The sequence below is a fragment of the Oryctolagus cuniculus genome, chromosome 3 (assembly GCF_964237555.1).
Source record: "Oryctolagus cuniculus chromosome 3, mOryCun1.1, whole genome shotgun sequence".
Lineage (NCBI taxonomy): Eukaryota > Metazoa > Chordata > Mammalia > Lagomorpha > Leporidae > Oryctolagus > Oryctolagus cuniculus.
The window spans coordinates 70929246-70945684 of NC_091434.1; the positions used below are offsets into that span (position 1 = coordinate 70929246).

The 16439-nt window shown below is 43.6% G+C and overlaps 1 protein-coding gene across 10 annotated transcripts in view; it reads right to left on the reverse strand.

Moving 5' to 3' along the window:
• The window catches only part of MYO3B (myosin IIIB), a 478997-nt gene extending 463959 nt beyond the window's left edge, over nt 1-15038 (reverse strand). For 8 of the 10 annotated variants that reach the window (XR_011387262.1, XM_070070712.1, XM_070070711.1 and 5 more), the window contains exon 1: nt 13218-13617. Coding sequence is in view for 9 of the 10 variants with exons in the window: in XM_070070712.1 (XP_069926813.1) it covers nt 13218-13267 (50 nt within the window). In the remaining variant the exon portion in view is untranslated. The other 2 variants (XM_070070710.1, XM_070070709.1) reach the window with 2 other exon arrangements.
• Between the last annotated feature and the right edge of the window lie 1401 nt (nt 15039-16439).

The window sequence follows — 16439 nt, forward strand, 5'->3', positions numbered from 1 at the left end:
CACGCTCGCTCGGGCAGACGGCTGTCTACATCCCACGGCTACTTCCTTCCTGCATTCTTTCCACATCCCCTCTTTGGGTTACTGCAAAACTAAACTTGTTCCAGGCTGATTGTACCCCAACTTCCCTTCTTTCAATGCCAGGTAACAAATTAGCCAAAAGTACCATAAAATATCATGTACACATTCAGTAAGTGGGTCTGAAATGGCAGTTGTATTCAAACGACACTCGGTTCTATGGGAAATAGAAGAAGTGACTAAATCCTGCTCTGGAGGTTCCAGATTTGTCAGAAAATCTTTCTGACTTTGGAGATGAGACAGCAGACTGCAGTCGGGTAGCTCTTTTCTCTAAAAGCAAACCAATGCACAACACTGACAAAAACTTGCAATTCAGCAGACAAAACAAAATACGCCAGCAGTAAACAAATGAAGAGGGGACATAACTTCAACTGAAGTCCTTGAAAAGCAGCCTTCAGGGAAAGCGAGAGATGGGAGATTCGGGAATCAAGGTTGGTGGTCTCAGATCAGCTCTCCCTTCCCTCGGTGTGGTGGGGTTTTGGAGAGAATGAAATTCTGGGCAATGTCAGCAACGCTGCCCATTTAGAGAGAAGCCGATAGAGAAGGTGAGTTAGCAGGGAACTGCTTCCTGGCTCATGCACTCATTCAATAGGAACTTCACATTTCATACACATCATTCAACAGTAGGCTTTTATAAGTAGAAAAAAATTGGGCTCTATTGTAAAACAAGGAACATTTCCAATGCCAGGCAGTCAAAGCTGCCTCCTACCAGGTGGAATGACTCCAGCAGAACACCTGAAGTAACATTTCAGAAAAAAACTGCAAAGCTGACAGCCATCAACCACGGCTGCCTCAATGTCCAACACCATACATCTGAGGTGAGGGGGATGCGAATGGGTCTCAGACAGCAGATATTCCCTGGGAAATGATTGGCCATCAATTCAGACAAAGTAGTTTTCAGGTAAAAAAGGCACAGGAACATATACATACACCAAAACAAAAACCAGCCAAATAAAACAGAACACAGGCTCAGATTTCTCTCCACACTATTGATCAATAGCAGAAAAATATATGTAAGCCACGTGTCAAAAATTCAGTGTGGGAGGGTATAAGTTATATTTTTATATTTAGCCAAATTGTTGTTCAAGTATAAAACAACAACAGAGACTTTCAGAAATGCAAGCACTCAATGACTCCATGAGTCTTTCCTGGGGAAAAAAAATCACTTAGGTCCAAAATCCAGCAAGAGATAAATGTGGAGCTCTAGCAACAAGTCTGGAAGAACTGAAGCTATTTCTGTTTAGAAGTAGCACTAATTACCAGTGTGTAGTGCATTTATAGGAGGGAAGTATTATATGTTTCAACAACAATAATAATAATAATAATAATAATAAACCAACAGCTTGAGGAGAGAGAGGAAAAAACAGAATTTCTTCACATTTCTTTAGTTTTTAAGATGACAGAGCAAGAAGTTGAGCTCTAATGATCCTATCTGAAATGCTTAAGTTAACCAAGCAAAATGACAAGATTAATAAATAGGAAAAATGTGTATATTAATTATCTATTTCAGCTAACAGTTAACAGATAATTGACAAATTGATCCAGTATGAAACCACCATTTAAAGTTGTGAAGGGTCTCTAAAAGGGGACAAGTGTTTGGTACAGCAGTTAAGATACCCATTTCCCACAGAGGGCCCAGGTTCAAGTTCCAGCTCCACTTCCAATTCCAGCTTCCTGCTAACGTGCACACTGGGAGGCAGCAGGTGATGTATTTACATGGATCCATGCCACCCATGTGAAAGATCCAAATTGGGTTTTAGACTCTTCACTTTGGCCTGGTCTAGTACTAGCTGTTGCAGGCATTTGGGGAGGAAAACAGCAGATGGAGATCTATCTCTGTCTCTGTCACTTTCTCTCTACATAAGTAAGAAAAATTAATAAAAAAAAGAATTCTCAGGGCCAGCACTGTGGTATAGTAGGTTAAACCTCTGCCTGCAGTGCCGGAATCCCATACGGGTGCCAGTTCAAGTCCCAGCTGCTCCACTTCTGATTCAGTGCCCTGCTGATGGCCTGGGAAAGCAACAGAAGATGGCCCAGCTGCTTGGGCCCCTGCACCTGTGTGGGAGACCTCGAAGAAGCTCCTGGCTCCAGATCAGCCTGGTTCTGGCCATTGCAGCCATTTGGGTAGTGAACAAGCAAATGGAAGACCTCTCTCTCTCTCTTCCTCTGTCTGTAACTTTGCCTCTCAAGTAAATTAAAAAAAAAAATTTTTTTTCTCTAGAAGGCCTAAAAATATATTATAAATATTTACAAAGAGGTTTCACTTAAGTTTTATTATTTTAAAGGGTGGCAGGGACCTGACTACTTGAGCCATGATCTGCTGCTTCCCAGAGGACACATCAGCAGAACGCTGGAATGGAATTAGAGCCAGGACTTGAACCCAGGCACCCAGATATGGGATGCAGGCATTCCAGGCAGCATCTTAACTGCTGCGCCAAATATACACCTAAGATGACAAATCTTTGACATTATTACACATCAAAAAAAAAAAAAACACAAAGAGGTATATATACACAAATCAAAGAAAAGACAATCAATCCATGGGTAAGAGACAGGGGCGGAGGGGAAGCAGGAGCAAGAGCGAAAAAGCACTAAGTGGAAAATATTCATTAAAAGCACTAAGATAAAAATAACTATTATATCAATAAACATGAAAGTATTTAAAGTCAGCATATAGAAAAAAACTCTACAGATTCACACCAAAAACAAATTTTCTAGTCTCTATGATTCGGAAAGTTTAAAAGTTAAAAAAAAAGTCAAAGATAAATCAGGTAAATGGTAACAAAATAACAAAAATAGTCATCAATATCAGAAAAGAGCCAATTAAAAACTATTAAAGAACATGGGGGGTTATTACCTTCAACAGTAATCAAGCCATTACTAGGCACAAAGTACTATTCTACATATTGCTAGAAGATACATTTTAAATTGATGAGTTTTTAAGTATTACAATTTTTTAGCACCAAAAAAGTATCAAAATTCATAAACATACAACCTTCTAAAAGAAATCAATAAAACAGACATCATCATCCATCACAGAACAAGGTAACAAAAACAATATGTATAACATTATAAATTGAGGCCGGCGTTGTGGCTTACTTGGTTAATCCTCCGCCTGTGGCACCAGCATCCCATATGGGCGCCAGGTTCTAGTCCTGGTTGCTCCTCTTCCAGTCTAGCTCTCTGTTGTGACCCAGGAGGGCAGTGGAGGATGACCCAAGTGCTTGGGCCCTGCACCCACATGGGAGACCAGGAGGAAGCACCTGGCTCCTGGCTTCAGATCAGCACAGTGCCGGCTGTAGCAGCCATTTGGGGGGTGAACCAACAGAAGAAAGACCTTTCTCTCTGTCTCTCTCTCACTGTCTAACTCTATCTGTCAAATAAAAAAAAATTATTAAAAAATTATAAATTAACCCAGTGGCTGTATAACAGGGTAAATTTAACATTAAACTTTTAAGGTTATTTTGGGATTTTTTTTATTAAAGATTTACTTATTTGAAAGTGAGAAATCTTCCTCTGCTGGTTCACTCACAAATAGCCCACAGCTGCATCGAGAGACCAGGCTGAAGCCAACATCCAGAAGCCAGGAACTCTCCCAGGTCTCCTATGGAACCTAAGTGCTTGGGCCGTCTTCTGCCACCTCCCTGGCACATTAGCAGGGAGCTAGATTGGAAGCAGAGTAGCCAAGACTCAAACCAGGTACTCTGATATGTCATGTGGACAATCCAAGTGACAGCTACCTACTGTGTCACAACACCAGCCCTTGATAGAATATTTTACTTTTAAAGATAGGGGCAGACATTGGCCTAGCAGTTAAGACACCAGGTTAGAGCCGGCGCCATGGCTCAATAGGCTAATCCTCCACCTTGCGGCGCCGGCACACCGGGTTCTAGTCCCGGTTGGGGCGCCGGATTCTGTCCCGGTTGCCCCTCTTCCAGGCCAGCTCTCTGCTATGGCCAGGGAGTGCAGTGGAGGATGGCCCAGGTGCTTGGGCCCTGCACCCCATGGGAGACCAGGAAAAGCACCTGGATCCTGGCTCCTGCCATCGGATCAGCGCGGTGCGCCGGCTGCAGCGGCGGCCATTGGAGGGTGAACCAACGGCAAAAGGAAGACCTTTCTCTCTCTGTCTCTCTCTCTCACTGTCCACTCTGCCTGTCAAAAAAAAAAAAAAAAAAAAAAAAAAGACACCAGGTTAAAAAGTCCACATCGCGGGGGCCAGCGCCATGGCTCATTTGGTTAATCCTCCACCTGCAGCGCCGGCATCCCATATGGGTGCCAGGTTCTAGTCCTGGTTGCTCCTCTTCTAGTCTAGCTCTCTGCTGTAGCCCAGGAGGGCAGTGGAGGATGGCCCAGGTGCTTGGGCCCTGCACCCACAAGGGAGACCAGGAGGAAGTGCCTGGCTCCTGGCTTCGGATCAGCACAGTGCTGGCCATGGCAGCCATTTGGGGAGTGAACAAATGGAAGGAAGACCTTTCTCTCTGTCTCTCTCACTGCCTGTAACTCTACCTGTCAAATATAAATAAACAAATAATAATAAAAAGTCCACATCTCATATCAGAGTGCCTAAGTTCAAGTCCCAGCCCAGCTCTTGACTCCAGGTTTGCTACCACAGACCCTGTGAGGCAGTGTGATATGACTCTGCCACCCACATGGGAGATATGGATTGAGTTCCTGGCTCTTCCCCCGCCCCCCCGCCCCAAGAAAGAATACATTAGGCTACAAAGTAAAACCTCAATATGTTCAAGGAAAATTGAATTTTAGAACAATTTTCCCTGAGCACACTGTAATAAAACTAAATATTAATAAAAAGAAATGGAGCCAGCGTTGTAGCATAGCAAGTTAAGCCACTACTTGGGATGCCAGCATCCCATTCGAGTGTCAGTTCAAGATCCAGCTGCTCTACTTCTGATCCAGCTCCCTGCTAATTCACCTGGGAAAATAGCAGAAGATGAGCCAAGTGCTTGGGCCCCTGCACCCATGTGGGAAACCCAGCAGAATCTCCGAGCTCCTGGCTTTGTGGTAATTGGGGTATTGAACCAATGGATGGAAGATCTCTCTGTCTCTCCTTCTTTTTCTATAACTTTACCTATCAAATAAATAAAACTAAATCTTTGGGGGGAAAATAGAAGAGGGGACAGCACTGTGGCATTATGGGTAAAACCACCACCTGCAGTGCTGGCATCCCATATGGCCACTGGTTTGAGTTTTGGCTGCATCACTTTTGATCCAGCTCCCTACTGGTGTGCCTGAGGGATCAGTGGAAGACTGTCCAAGTCCTTGAGCCCTACCCCCATACCAAAATGGGAGACCCAGAAGAAGTTCCGGATTCCTGGCTTCAGATTGGCCCAGCTCCAGTTGTTGTGACCATTTGGGGAGTGAACCAGCAGATGACAGATCTCTTACTTTCTCTGCCTCTGCCTCTCTAACTCTGTCTTTCAAATAAATACATAAATCTTTAAAAAAAGAAAAAGAAAAAAAAACAGCTACCTGAAAATTTTCTCAGCTCTTGATTGAAAGGAAAAAGTCAAAACTGAAATTATAAAGTACTTGCATATAAAAAATAATAATGTTAAAGATAGTACTTCAAAAAACTTCTGAAGCTGGGCTCAAGAGAAAAACCTTATAATGTTAAACATTTTATTAAGAAAATAATATCAAATAAAATATCTATTCAAGAGTTTGATAAAGTATGATAGTTCATCTAGAAAATCACATGAAAATTACGAAAAAAGAATTAAGGAACATAATCTCATCAGATATTAAGACATATTATAGTTACAGTAATAATAACATTATGCTACACTGGATAGAATACAGAATCCAAAAGTAGGCTCAAATACATAAAGAAACAGGGTTTATAATAAGGATTATATTTCAAACCAATAGGCAAAAGATGAATTAAATAATATCACTCAATAAATAGTGCTGGCTTAATTTGCTGGCTGTTTAGCAAAACACTTAAGCTAGATCACTATCTCATTCCTTGCACCAAAATGGATTAAAATGTATCAAAAAAAATTTCAAGGGGTGGGTGTTTGGTTTAGAAATGAGATGCCAGTTAGGACTTCCACATCTCATATTGGAGTTACCGACTTCAATGTCTGGCTCCAGCTCCTAACCCCAGTTAAGAGTGCCTAATGCGGATCCTGGGGGGCGGCAGTGACAGCTTAAGTATTTGAGCTCCTGTAATCCATGTGGGAAACCTGGTTTGAGTTCCCAGCTCCTGGTTTCAACCTCAACCCTGTCTCAGCCATGTAGACATTTGGTGAGTGGACCTGCAGATGGCAGCTCTCTGTGTCTCAAGTAAAAAAAAGTTTCTTTAATTTTGATAGGTAAATTTATTATAATCTTAGCATAGGTAAAGGATCTTTCCAAGCACAATCTAAAACCCAAAAGCCAAAAGAAAAAAAACATGGGTAACATACTTGCATACAACTAGAAAAATAACAAATTTTTAAGAACATTTTTCCAAAAACTAACTAGAAAAAAATATTTACATCATTAATTAATTTTCTTACTTTGTCAGAAGTATATATAATAAAACTCAATGGAGTAAGAAATTAAAATGTGCTATATACACAGAAAAGGAACTATATCTCACTCAGAAATTTGGAAGTACAAACCCAAACCCCAAGCTATTATTTATCTCCTATCAGACTGACAAGATTGTTAAAGTTTCATAACAATGTTGGGAAGGATCTAGAAAAATAAGCACTCAACGACAACATGAGAGAGAGTGTGAATTAGCACAATCTTTTTGAGGGTTAATCAATTATCTATCAAATGCCCACCCTTGGGTCTCCATAATTCTACTAAAAAGCATTTACTCTATGGATATAATCAAAGTCATACTTAAATTCATTATATTAACAGATAATAAAAGAAAAATCATTAATCATCTCAATAAATGCAGAAAAAGCAATTTAAAAAGTAAATCTCTTTTGAGGATTAAAAAAACACAATCTCTCAATAGACTAGAAATAGAAGGGAATTTCTTCAAACTAATACAGCTATGTAGGAAAAACCTAGAGTTAACATCACATTAGAGCCAACATCATTTAACCCACTTAACTGAATTGTTCACTTTAAGATCAGGAACAAGGCAAGGATATCTGCTCTCATTACTTCTATTCAATATAGTGGTGAAGCCAGTACAATCATGCAAGAAAAATAAATTAAAATCATCTGGGGCAGGCACTGTGGCACAGGTGAAGCCACCACTTGGGACACCTACCTCCCATATTGAAGTGCCTGGGATCAAGTCCCACCTTCATTTCCAATCCAGCTCCCCGCTAATGCATTTGAGAGGCAACAGATGCTAGCTCACGTGGTTTCCTGCCACCCACATGGGAAACCTGGATGGAGTTCCTGGCTCCTGGCTTTGGCCTGGGTCAGCCCTGGCTGTTGTGGGCATTTGGGAAGTGAAACAGCAGATGGAAGATCTCTCTCTCTCTTGCTCTTTTAAATAAATACTTAAAAAATAAAAAAGCACCCACATTGAAGAGGAAGACATATATGGAATTTATCGGTAGATGCTATGATCATCTATATAAAAATCTGATGGAATTTACAAAAAAACTACTAGACCTAGTGAATTCATCAGAATTACAAGATCAAGATTTATTATATTTCAATGTACTAAAAAGGAAAACTTTTCAACAGTGCTAAAATGGTATTACAGCAAAATGCAAAGAATAAAAGAATCCCTGTCCTTAAGCCACATATAAAATTTTTTTAATTTAACTTTTATTTAATGAATATAAATTTCCAAAGTACAGCTTATGGATTACAATAAGCCACATATAAAATTAACATGAAATTAGTCATAGAAAAATATAAGAACTAAAATTCTTTACACCTGGGAGATAGATACAAAAGGACTCTTCAAAGAGTTCACAGAAAATGTATGTCACAAAAAAACTATATTTGCACTTTAAACATTTCTGAACCAAAATAAACATCTTTTAATTCCATTTTTCCATACAATTTTTGTCATCCCCTCATACAAGGATGTTCAACTGAAGCATGGGTTTCAATAGAAAAACAGACACAACCAAAAGATCCATCATGGGACAATTATCACTAAGTCATAATTAAATAAAGTGAAATACCATGTAACCTCTAAAAGGAAGGTAGGGATAGGCACTGTGGTGCAGATGTTTAAGCTGACACCTGTGACACTTGTCTCCCATATTCCAGTTCAAGCCTCAGCTTCTCCATTTCTGATCTAGCTCCCTGCTAGTGCACCTGGGAGGCAGCAGACGATGGTTCAACTACTTGGGTCCCTGTCACCCATGTGGGAGACCAAGATGGAGTTCCAGGCTCCTGGCTTCAGCCTGGCCTAGCCCCAGCCTTTGGGGCCATGGTGAACCAACAGATGGAAAAGCTGATCTCTCTTCCTCTCCTTCTCTCCCCCACACTGCATTTTAAATAAATAAATTTTAAAGTAAACTTTATGTCAACTAATATGGAAAAAATAAGTATACAATTATGGTTTCCACAAAAAGTAGGGATGATAACTTTTGTGTCAGTAAAAATGCTATTGACATTGATAGCCATTTTAAGTGTATATTTATATGTGTATATTTCTTTTAGGTATGTGAGAATCTTTACTTTTTTCCAGATGCCTACTTCAACTTTAGGGAGAGATCCCAGGAGTCACAGAGGTTGCAAAAGGGGGAAATTATTACAATTTAAAAATATTTGAGCCCTTCTACACTAGCCCTATTTTTGCTGGTACACACACTATTCTATTTTGAACAATAAATAAGAGATCTCTAAAGAGGACACTGTTCATGTCCGACACGTGCAGCGGTCATCAGAGATCAGACCCCAGGTGAAGCCGGGAAGCCCTAAGAAGCAGACAACAAAGAAGCAAGGAACTCAAAGGATCCCCCAGGCAAGCCAGAGCGGTCTGGAAAGCAGGTTCAATACAGAGTCCACACGCAGGCCCTCCAAGAGCTACTCAGCTTTGTTGTCTCTCGTGGAACGCCATGAAATTTCCTCCCGTGTTCTCTTAAGAAACTCCTCTATTCAGCCGCTGAGTTCTCACCAGCTGGTTTTAGCTCCTTAACGATCCCAAGTGGGCCTGGCCCGAACCCTGGCTGAATTCCCTTAGTCCCTAGTGGAGATATGTGCAGACTTACCTTGTTGAAAGTGAAGCCGTCTGTGGCATGTGCCCTGTGAACTCCTGTGGTTAGTCAAGCCTAGCGAGGATGATTTAAATAGAAACCTGTCCGGCAACATTTTATACTTGAAATAAAATTGATAATGAAGATTTCCATTTCTGAGTGTGCCACTCAGAATAGTTTTTCTAGATGTTGTGTTAGAGGTGAATAAAAAATCATATAAAGAGAAGCTGGTGCTGTGGCATAGTGGGTAAAGCCTGCACTGCAGGCCCATATGGGTGCTGGTTGGAGACTCAGCTGCTCCACTTCCAATCCAGCTCCCTACTAATGCACCTGGGAAAGCAACAGAAGATGGCCCAAGTCCTTGGGCCCCTGCACCCGAATGGGAGACCCGGAAGCTCTTGGCTCCAGAATTCAGATCGGCACAGCTCCAGCTGTTGCTGCCATTTGGGGAATGAACCAATGGATGGAAGACCTCTCTCTCTCTCTCTCTCTTCCTCTCCCTCTGCCTCTCTGTAACTCTGCCCTTCAAATAAGTAAATCTTAAAAAAAAATCATTGAAAGATACATTCAAACTGAATGATAGCTTTAGAAAGAAATCATAAAGCAGTGAAAATTTATACAAATAAATGCCCAGATACATAAAATAAGAAAACTTGTACAAGTATGAACAAAGTAGAGAACTCTAATATATAAAGGAGCACACAATATGATAGTTAAGACGGAAGAGTAGTAAGTGGCTTTGCCCCAAAAACCTATGTGCACACACCCACATCAGCCTATTCAGGTACAGCCCAATAGTCACCTCCAGTAGGGGTTTACCTACTAGAGCAAACCTTCTCCTTACGGGTCTACTGATCACGTATTCCGTACTAGCAGTTACCACATGGCTTGACGTTTATTCATTCATTCATTCATTGGCCTTTTCCACCAATGAGTTATTTGAGATCAAAGGCCAAGACTGAGTAACTTTTTTTGCTCCATAGGCAAATATCAATTATATAAGTACAAGAATAAAAATCAGAGCTTTAAAAACCAATGACGTTTTTAAAATTTAATTTGAGAGATGGAGTGTGCTCCCATCTGATGGTCAATTCCCAAATGTTTAGAATGGCCCCTGGCCACAGCTGCAGCTGGGAACCAGGAACTCAATCCAGGTCTCCCACATGGATGGCAGGAACCCAACTACTTGAGCCATCATTACTGCCTATCAGAGTATACATTAGCAGAAGGCTAGGATCAGGAGCCAGAGTTGGGTAACAAACCCAGGTACTGTTGTGGGAAGCTGGTGCCTTAATCAACATCTTAACTATTTAGCCAAATGCCTGCCCTTGACAGACTTTTTAAATTTAAAAACAAAGTAGGTCTCTATAGAACACTAAAGGAGAAGAAGGAAATAAAAGAAGAAAATTATCACAACACTTAGAATATTCTACCATCCAAATATACTAACTCCTAACTGTAAACATCTCTGCAGACACACACACACACACACACACACACACACAATGTATAGCTATGTTGGCATATTCCGCAAGGTAGAAGATCCAGTTTTTAACCCAATTACCCCATTAATTCCTTTCTTTTTGTTATTTTAAAAAATTATCTACTTGAAAGGTAGAGAGAGAGACAGAGAGACAGAGGTTGATTTTCCATCTGCTGGTTCACTCTTCAAATGGCTGCAAAAGCCAAAGCTGGGCCACTCTGAAGTCAGGAGCCAGAAATTCTATCCTGGTCTCTCAACATGGGAGGCAGTGGCCCAAGCACTTGGGCCATCTTCTGTTGCCTTCCCAGGCCATTAGCAGGAAGCTGGATCAGAATAGGAGTAACCGGGACTTGAAACAGTACTCTGGATACAGGATGCTGGCATTCCAAATTGCAGTTTAACCTACTGCACCACAACGTTAACCCCTCTTTTAAGAGCTTCCATCAGTCATGAAACATGACACACTTGCTCAATCCTTGTCCTCGTCGTCTACAGTATTAGCCATTGATCACCACTGCCATCTTTCTACAACACTCTCTCCTCTTTGTTTCCTCTACATCTTACTTTTATGGTTTCTATGTCTCATCACTTCCTGTGCCAACTTCCATTCTCCACATAAAGATGGACATTCAACCAAAGTCCTGCTGTAAGTCCTCCACTTGCCTTCCAAGTGTCTGATCTACACCAAAGCTTTTAAGCTATCTGTCTTGGCTGGTGCCGGTGACTCCCTCTCTGCAACTCTATTTCCTCTACTAAGGTTCTAGCCCAGTACAGCTGTGGTTTTGTTTTCCAAGGTTTCAGTTACCTGTGGTCAACTGCAATCCAAAAGCATTAAATTTAGTAACAAACTTATTCCACAATAAGCAATTCCTAAGTTTTAAATTGCATGCCATTCTGAGTAGTGTAATAAAATCCCCCACCATTATGCTCCATCCCTCCTGGAAAGTGAATCATCCTTTTGTCCTGCACAGCCATTCTATACTCACTACCAGCCCAACATCACTTCCAGCCATCTCACATATGAGATTGACTATTGCACTATCAACAAGGCTCATGCTCAAGTAAGCCTTTCATAGCAGCCTAACACCACATCACAATGTCTATACCATTGACCTTGCCCTCTCTCTCATGCAGGCTTTCTACCTGTAGGTGAGGGTGTGGGGAGAATGGTCAGGGTTCAAACCATGCCACCTGCAAACCAGAAGCAAGGATTCCTCCACGTTGCCTAGGCAGCTTGCTCAACTTTGTGCACAGCACTGCACCTGTCAGGAACACAGGGCTCAGCACGCTGTCACTCAGCCAGGAGAGCAGCTCGGAGCCCCAGGGCCCCGTAAGCTCACAGAGCAGGCAGGGAAAGATAAGTGGGCATGGCACTGAGCATTTTTTAAAAAGACTTATTAGAAACTCAGATCAAAGTTATCATCTTCATGGGCTGGTGATAATGCCATTTGTCAGTTTGGCTTCTTTCTCAATATAGCTTCTGTAGATGAAGGCTCCATTTTGCTACTGAAATGTAGATTTCATTAATAGAAATAACCAAACTTTCCAAAAGCCATGAATAACTTGAACAGCGCCCCTGGAAAGAATACATTCTGGAAGCTGCTTCTGCAAGGGTAGGCAACCCAGCCCGGGGCCTTAGAAGGTGGGGGAAATCACTGGGTCTGGCCCAGCCAAGGCAATTGAAGGATGGACTTGAAAAGCCATCAACCTGCAGCCGGCTACTGTTGAAAGCCAAAGCGTGACGTCATAAATATAAAATGGCCCTTTCCCACCCCCGGTAGAGAAACTACTCCAAGGTAATGCCATCTTGGGCTCTATCATAAAGCCAAACAGAAAACAAGCTGGCTTGACCATGGAACGCCACATAGGATGGGAAGGAGAGCTTTCAAATACACAAGATTTCTCAATTCCCTCAAGTTCCAGGTTCCCTCACAACTACGGAGTTAATCAATGAACTCCCCTGGTGCGTGGACATTAAGTTCTGTCAACTCCACTCGAAAAACTCATTCATGACCCAAGCACCTTTTATCACTATCCTCCTCCCAGGGCTACCACAAGCCACCAATGGGCCTTTTTGGGGAAATTAGAGGAAGGCGCTGGAGCTGGCCCTCGGCACCCCTCTGCACCGCAGCCCAGCCGGCCGCCTGGTAGCCCATCGGGTCTGCCCCTGGCCCAAACGCAGCCTCTGTGTTCGGCTCCAGCGTCTGTCCTTGTTCCCGGCCCCACAGGCTACTCGCCGCAGCCCCACTAAAAGGCCCCTTCAGGAAGCTCTGTTAAATGCATAGCACGCGCAGAGTGAGGTCCAGCATCCCCTGCTGTAAGCCACGAGGCCCTGCAGCCCCGGCTGCCATACCAGCTCCTCTCCGACCTCCCCCTCACGCCGCCATGGTGGCCCCTCTTCCCAGTTCACCCAGCGGATTCCAACCCTCACAGTGCCCTCGGCCTGGGGCAGATCCTGACTCCATTCCCTCCAGGGCCCCATAGCAACCTCCTTCTCCGCATTTAGGCGTCTGCTCATGTAGTTCTACCTCCAAGGAAACTTCTGGTGGAGGGATCCGGATCCAGCTAGGATTTCCATCCGGAGGGAGAGGGAACAGCGTGGTGGTGCAGGGGGCTAAGCTGCCCTGGCGGCACCAGCATCCTATATGGGAATGCTCAGCTAGTCCTGGCTACTCTGCTTGTGATCCAGCTCCCTGCTAATGCTCCTGGGAGGAAGCATCAAGTCTTCCATGTGGGAGACCTCTATGGAGTTCCAGGCTCCTGGCCCTGCCCTGGCTGTTCCAGGCATTTGGGGAGTGAGCCAGTAGAAGGAAGTTCTCTTTCTCTAGCTCTGCCTTTTAAATAAATAAATAGATAGATCTTTAAAAAAAAATTAAGGTTAGGGCCCACAGATTTCTAGGGCTGAGGAGGAAGACTGCAGCCAGAGTGGGGAAGTCAGACTCCGGAACCGCCGGGAGCCAGGGGCGGGACTTCCTGTGGAGCTTGTGGGTGGGGTGGGTACTGCCGGACCCCAGCCAAGCAGGGAGCCAATGAAGCCAGGAAAATCCCACGATCCTAACAGAAGGGCTCCCTCCTCCGCGGGGAAGACGATTAAAGAACCAGGCCCAGCTGCTGCTGAAAGGGCTCATAGCCACGCAGCCAGGGTAATTCCAGAACAAGAAAAATGAGGGATTTCTTCCCTAGCGGCGTGGAACCTGCGCTGAGCTGGAAGCCAGAAGACCTGGGATTCAGTGGCAGGCTTGTATTTCTGTGATCCTGGCCAGTTTTCCAAGTCTCTTTGTGACGGGGTTTCCTCATCTGAAAAGTGAGGAGGTTGAGCTAATCACAGGTTTTCCAAAGTTCGCCCCCAGGCACCCTCACTGTGCTTATTCAAACCCAGAACTGCTGACCCCGAACCTCCAGGGCAGAGACCCAGGTGGATCCTCAAGTTTCCTTCTACCACTTTCTATGAATTTCAAATCTTAAACATATACAAATATTGAGAGAGAAAAGAACCGTAACATAATGGGATATATCGAATACCATTCAAACTGTCATGTTACCAGATTGCCCAATCAGTCATATGTTGCAGTCACTAAGGAACAATATATGCCCATAGCTATGACAAATGATTAACTACATGATCAGATTTTTCACTTCCTCACCAAAGCATAGGGAAATCTCAGCTTTAGCTGCCTTAAATCTTCCTGAGTGAAACACATTAAAAAAAAAAAAAACCAACTGCAATTTGCTGATGACTAATGCCCTTGAATTTGGCCTCAAGCTGAGAAATTCTGTGCAGAAATAAAGTGGTTTATAATCCCATGGCTCCGTTCTATTATGAACTGCAGGTGGCAAATCAAGTGGCTATGAAGTGTTTTGTGTGTGTGTGTGTGTGTGTGAGAGAGAGAGAGAGAGAGAGAGAGAGGGAGAGAGAGAGAGAGAATCAGTACCCAAGAAAGATATTTCTCCTGTTCTTTTCATGGGAATTTAACAACTCAGACAGAAGGCAGATGCTCACTGGGAAATCCCAGGAATCCGAGTGATGCCTGACAGGAGCCGGAGGCGTGAGTGGCCGTCACCCCCTTTGCCTGCCCAGCAGGCAGGGCAGAGCACCTGCCCTTTGCAGAAAAGCAATCTAAAGCAAGCACAGGAGGAAGCTGGAAAGAAAATAACCGCAACTCACATCGATGACCTATTTTCTGAATCCGGCTTATGTGAGATTGGATTTTCATTCCTCCAAAAAAACAGCAGAACACTTCAGGCCCAGAAAGTGGTGTCTTGGAGGAGAGCACTGACCAGAATGTATGACACATCGTCACCAAAGGACTTGCATCTGGCCAAGGTCCCAAGGGGTACTAACCTCCCACAGCTGTCGTGGGACGGGCTGATAAATGGCCCAATCCCTGGTGGCTTTGCCCTGCTCTTAGCCAAGATTAACAATGATGCTAATTGGTAATGAGTGAGCCTGATCTACTTAGTGTGTCCTCCCGGCACAGGCAGCAGAGCTGTGTATGTGCCCTTTCCGTTTCGGATCTGCCCACCTCTTCTCCTCAAAGCAGCTACTGTCATCAGATCCATTTTCCTGAGCTGCAGAGGCACTGGGGAAAATGCTGTCAGTTTCTGATCTGAATTCCTAAGGAACGAAAAACCCCTGTTCGACAGCATTCAGCAGTACACCCCGGGTTAAGAGGAGAGCGCAGGAAGCAAGGAACAAGAAGCAAGAGCCAGCTTGTTTCCAGGGAGCTGCTTTTCTGGCTGGCCGGCATGGCACAAAGGCCATGAGAAACAGCTGAAGACCGGAGCAGTGTTATGGTTCAAATTAGGCCAGCGCCACCTGTGACACTGGCTTCCCCTATGGGCGCCAGTTTGAGTCCTGGCTGCTCCACTTCCAATCCAGCTCCCTGCAATTGTGCCTGGGAAAGCAGCAGAAGATGGCAGAAGTGCTTGGGCCCCTGCACCCACCTGGGAGACCTGGATGGTGCTCCAGGCTCCGGGCTTTGGCTTGGCCCTGCCCTAGCTATTGTGGGCATTTGAAGAGTAAACCGGCAGATAAAGGTCTTTCTCTCCCTCACCTTCTCTCTCTCTGAATCTTGGGGGGCGGGGGGAGGAAATTGATGACTACAAGACAGCTGGTAGAAAAAGCCGAACAACTCTGGACTCACTGGATCCATGACTTCTGAGGAAGAGTCTGTTCTACCCAGCAACAAGACACCACTGGAAATGAGGCCAGGAACAGTTAAATTTATGAACAAATTTGAAGGAAAAAGTAAAAAGAAGGAAAATCCAGAGATAAGAAACAGGACACAGAGCATGCAGAAAATTGAATGTGACGTAGGGAATAAAAATCTTAACTTCCACTGGACAGCAATGTCCTCTTGGGTCACCATTTACTGTCAAAAAAAATATTAAGAATGGGGATAATGTGTCCCACGTCCCTGCACTCCCTACAGTGTCTGCACATAACGGATGCTCCTATGTTAGTTCACAGAATCCCGAATCGTGTAGGTAGACTGAACTTACTGGCCATCCCATCTATTTGCTCAGTGAATCAACTGAAGAATAAGTGGATAGGATTGGAAAAACAAACAAACAAACAAAAAAAAACAGCCTAGTTCCAGTAGAAGAATCACAGAAATAATCAAGAAATCAAGTTGGCAGAGCGCTCAGGCATCCTGCAAGGTTGAAGTTTTGTCTGAGAGGTAATAGGGAGCCGCACCAGGTTCTTTGGAAAGAAAGTGTCTTTGAGGAAGATCGCTTTGGTGGTTCTT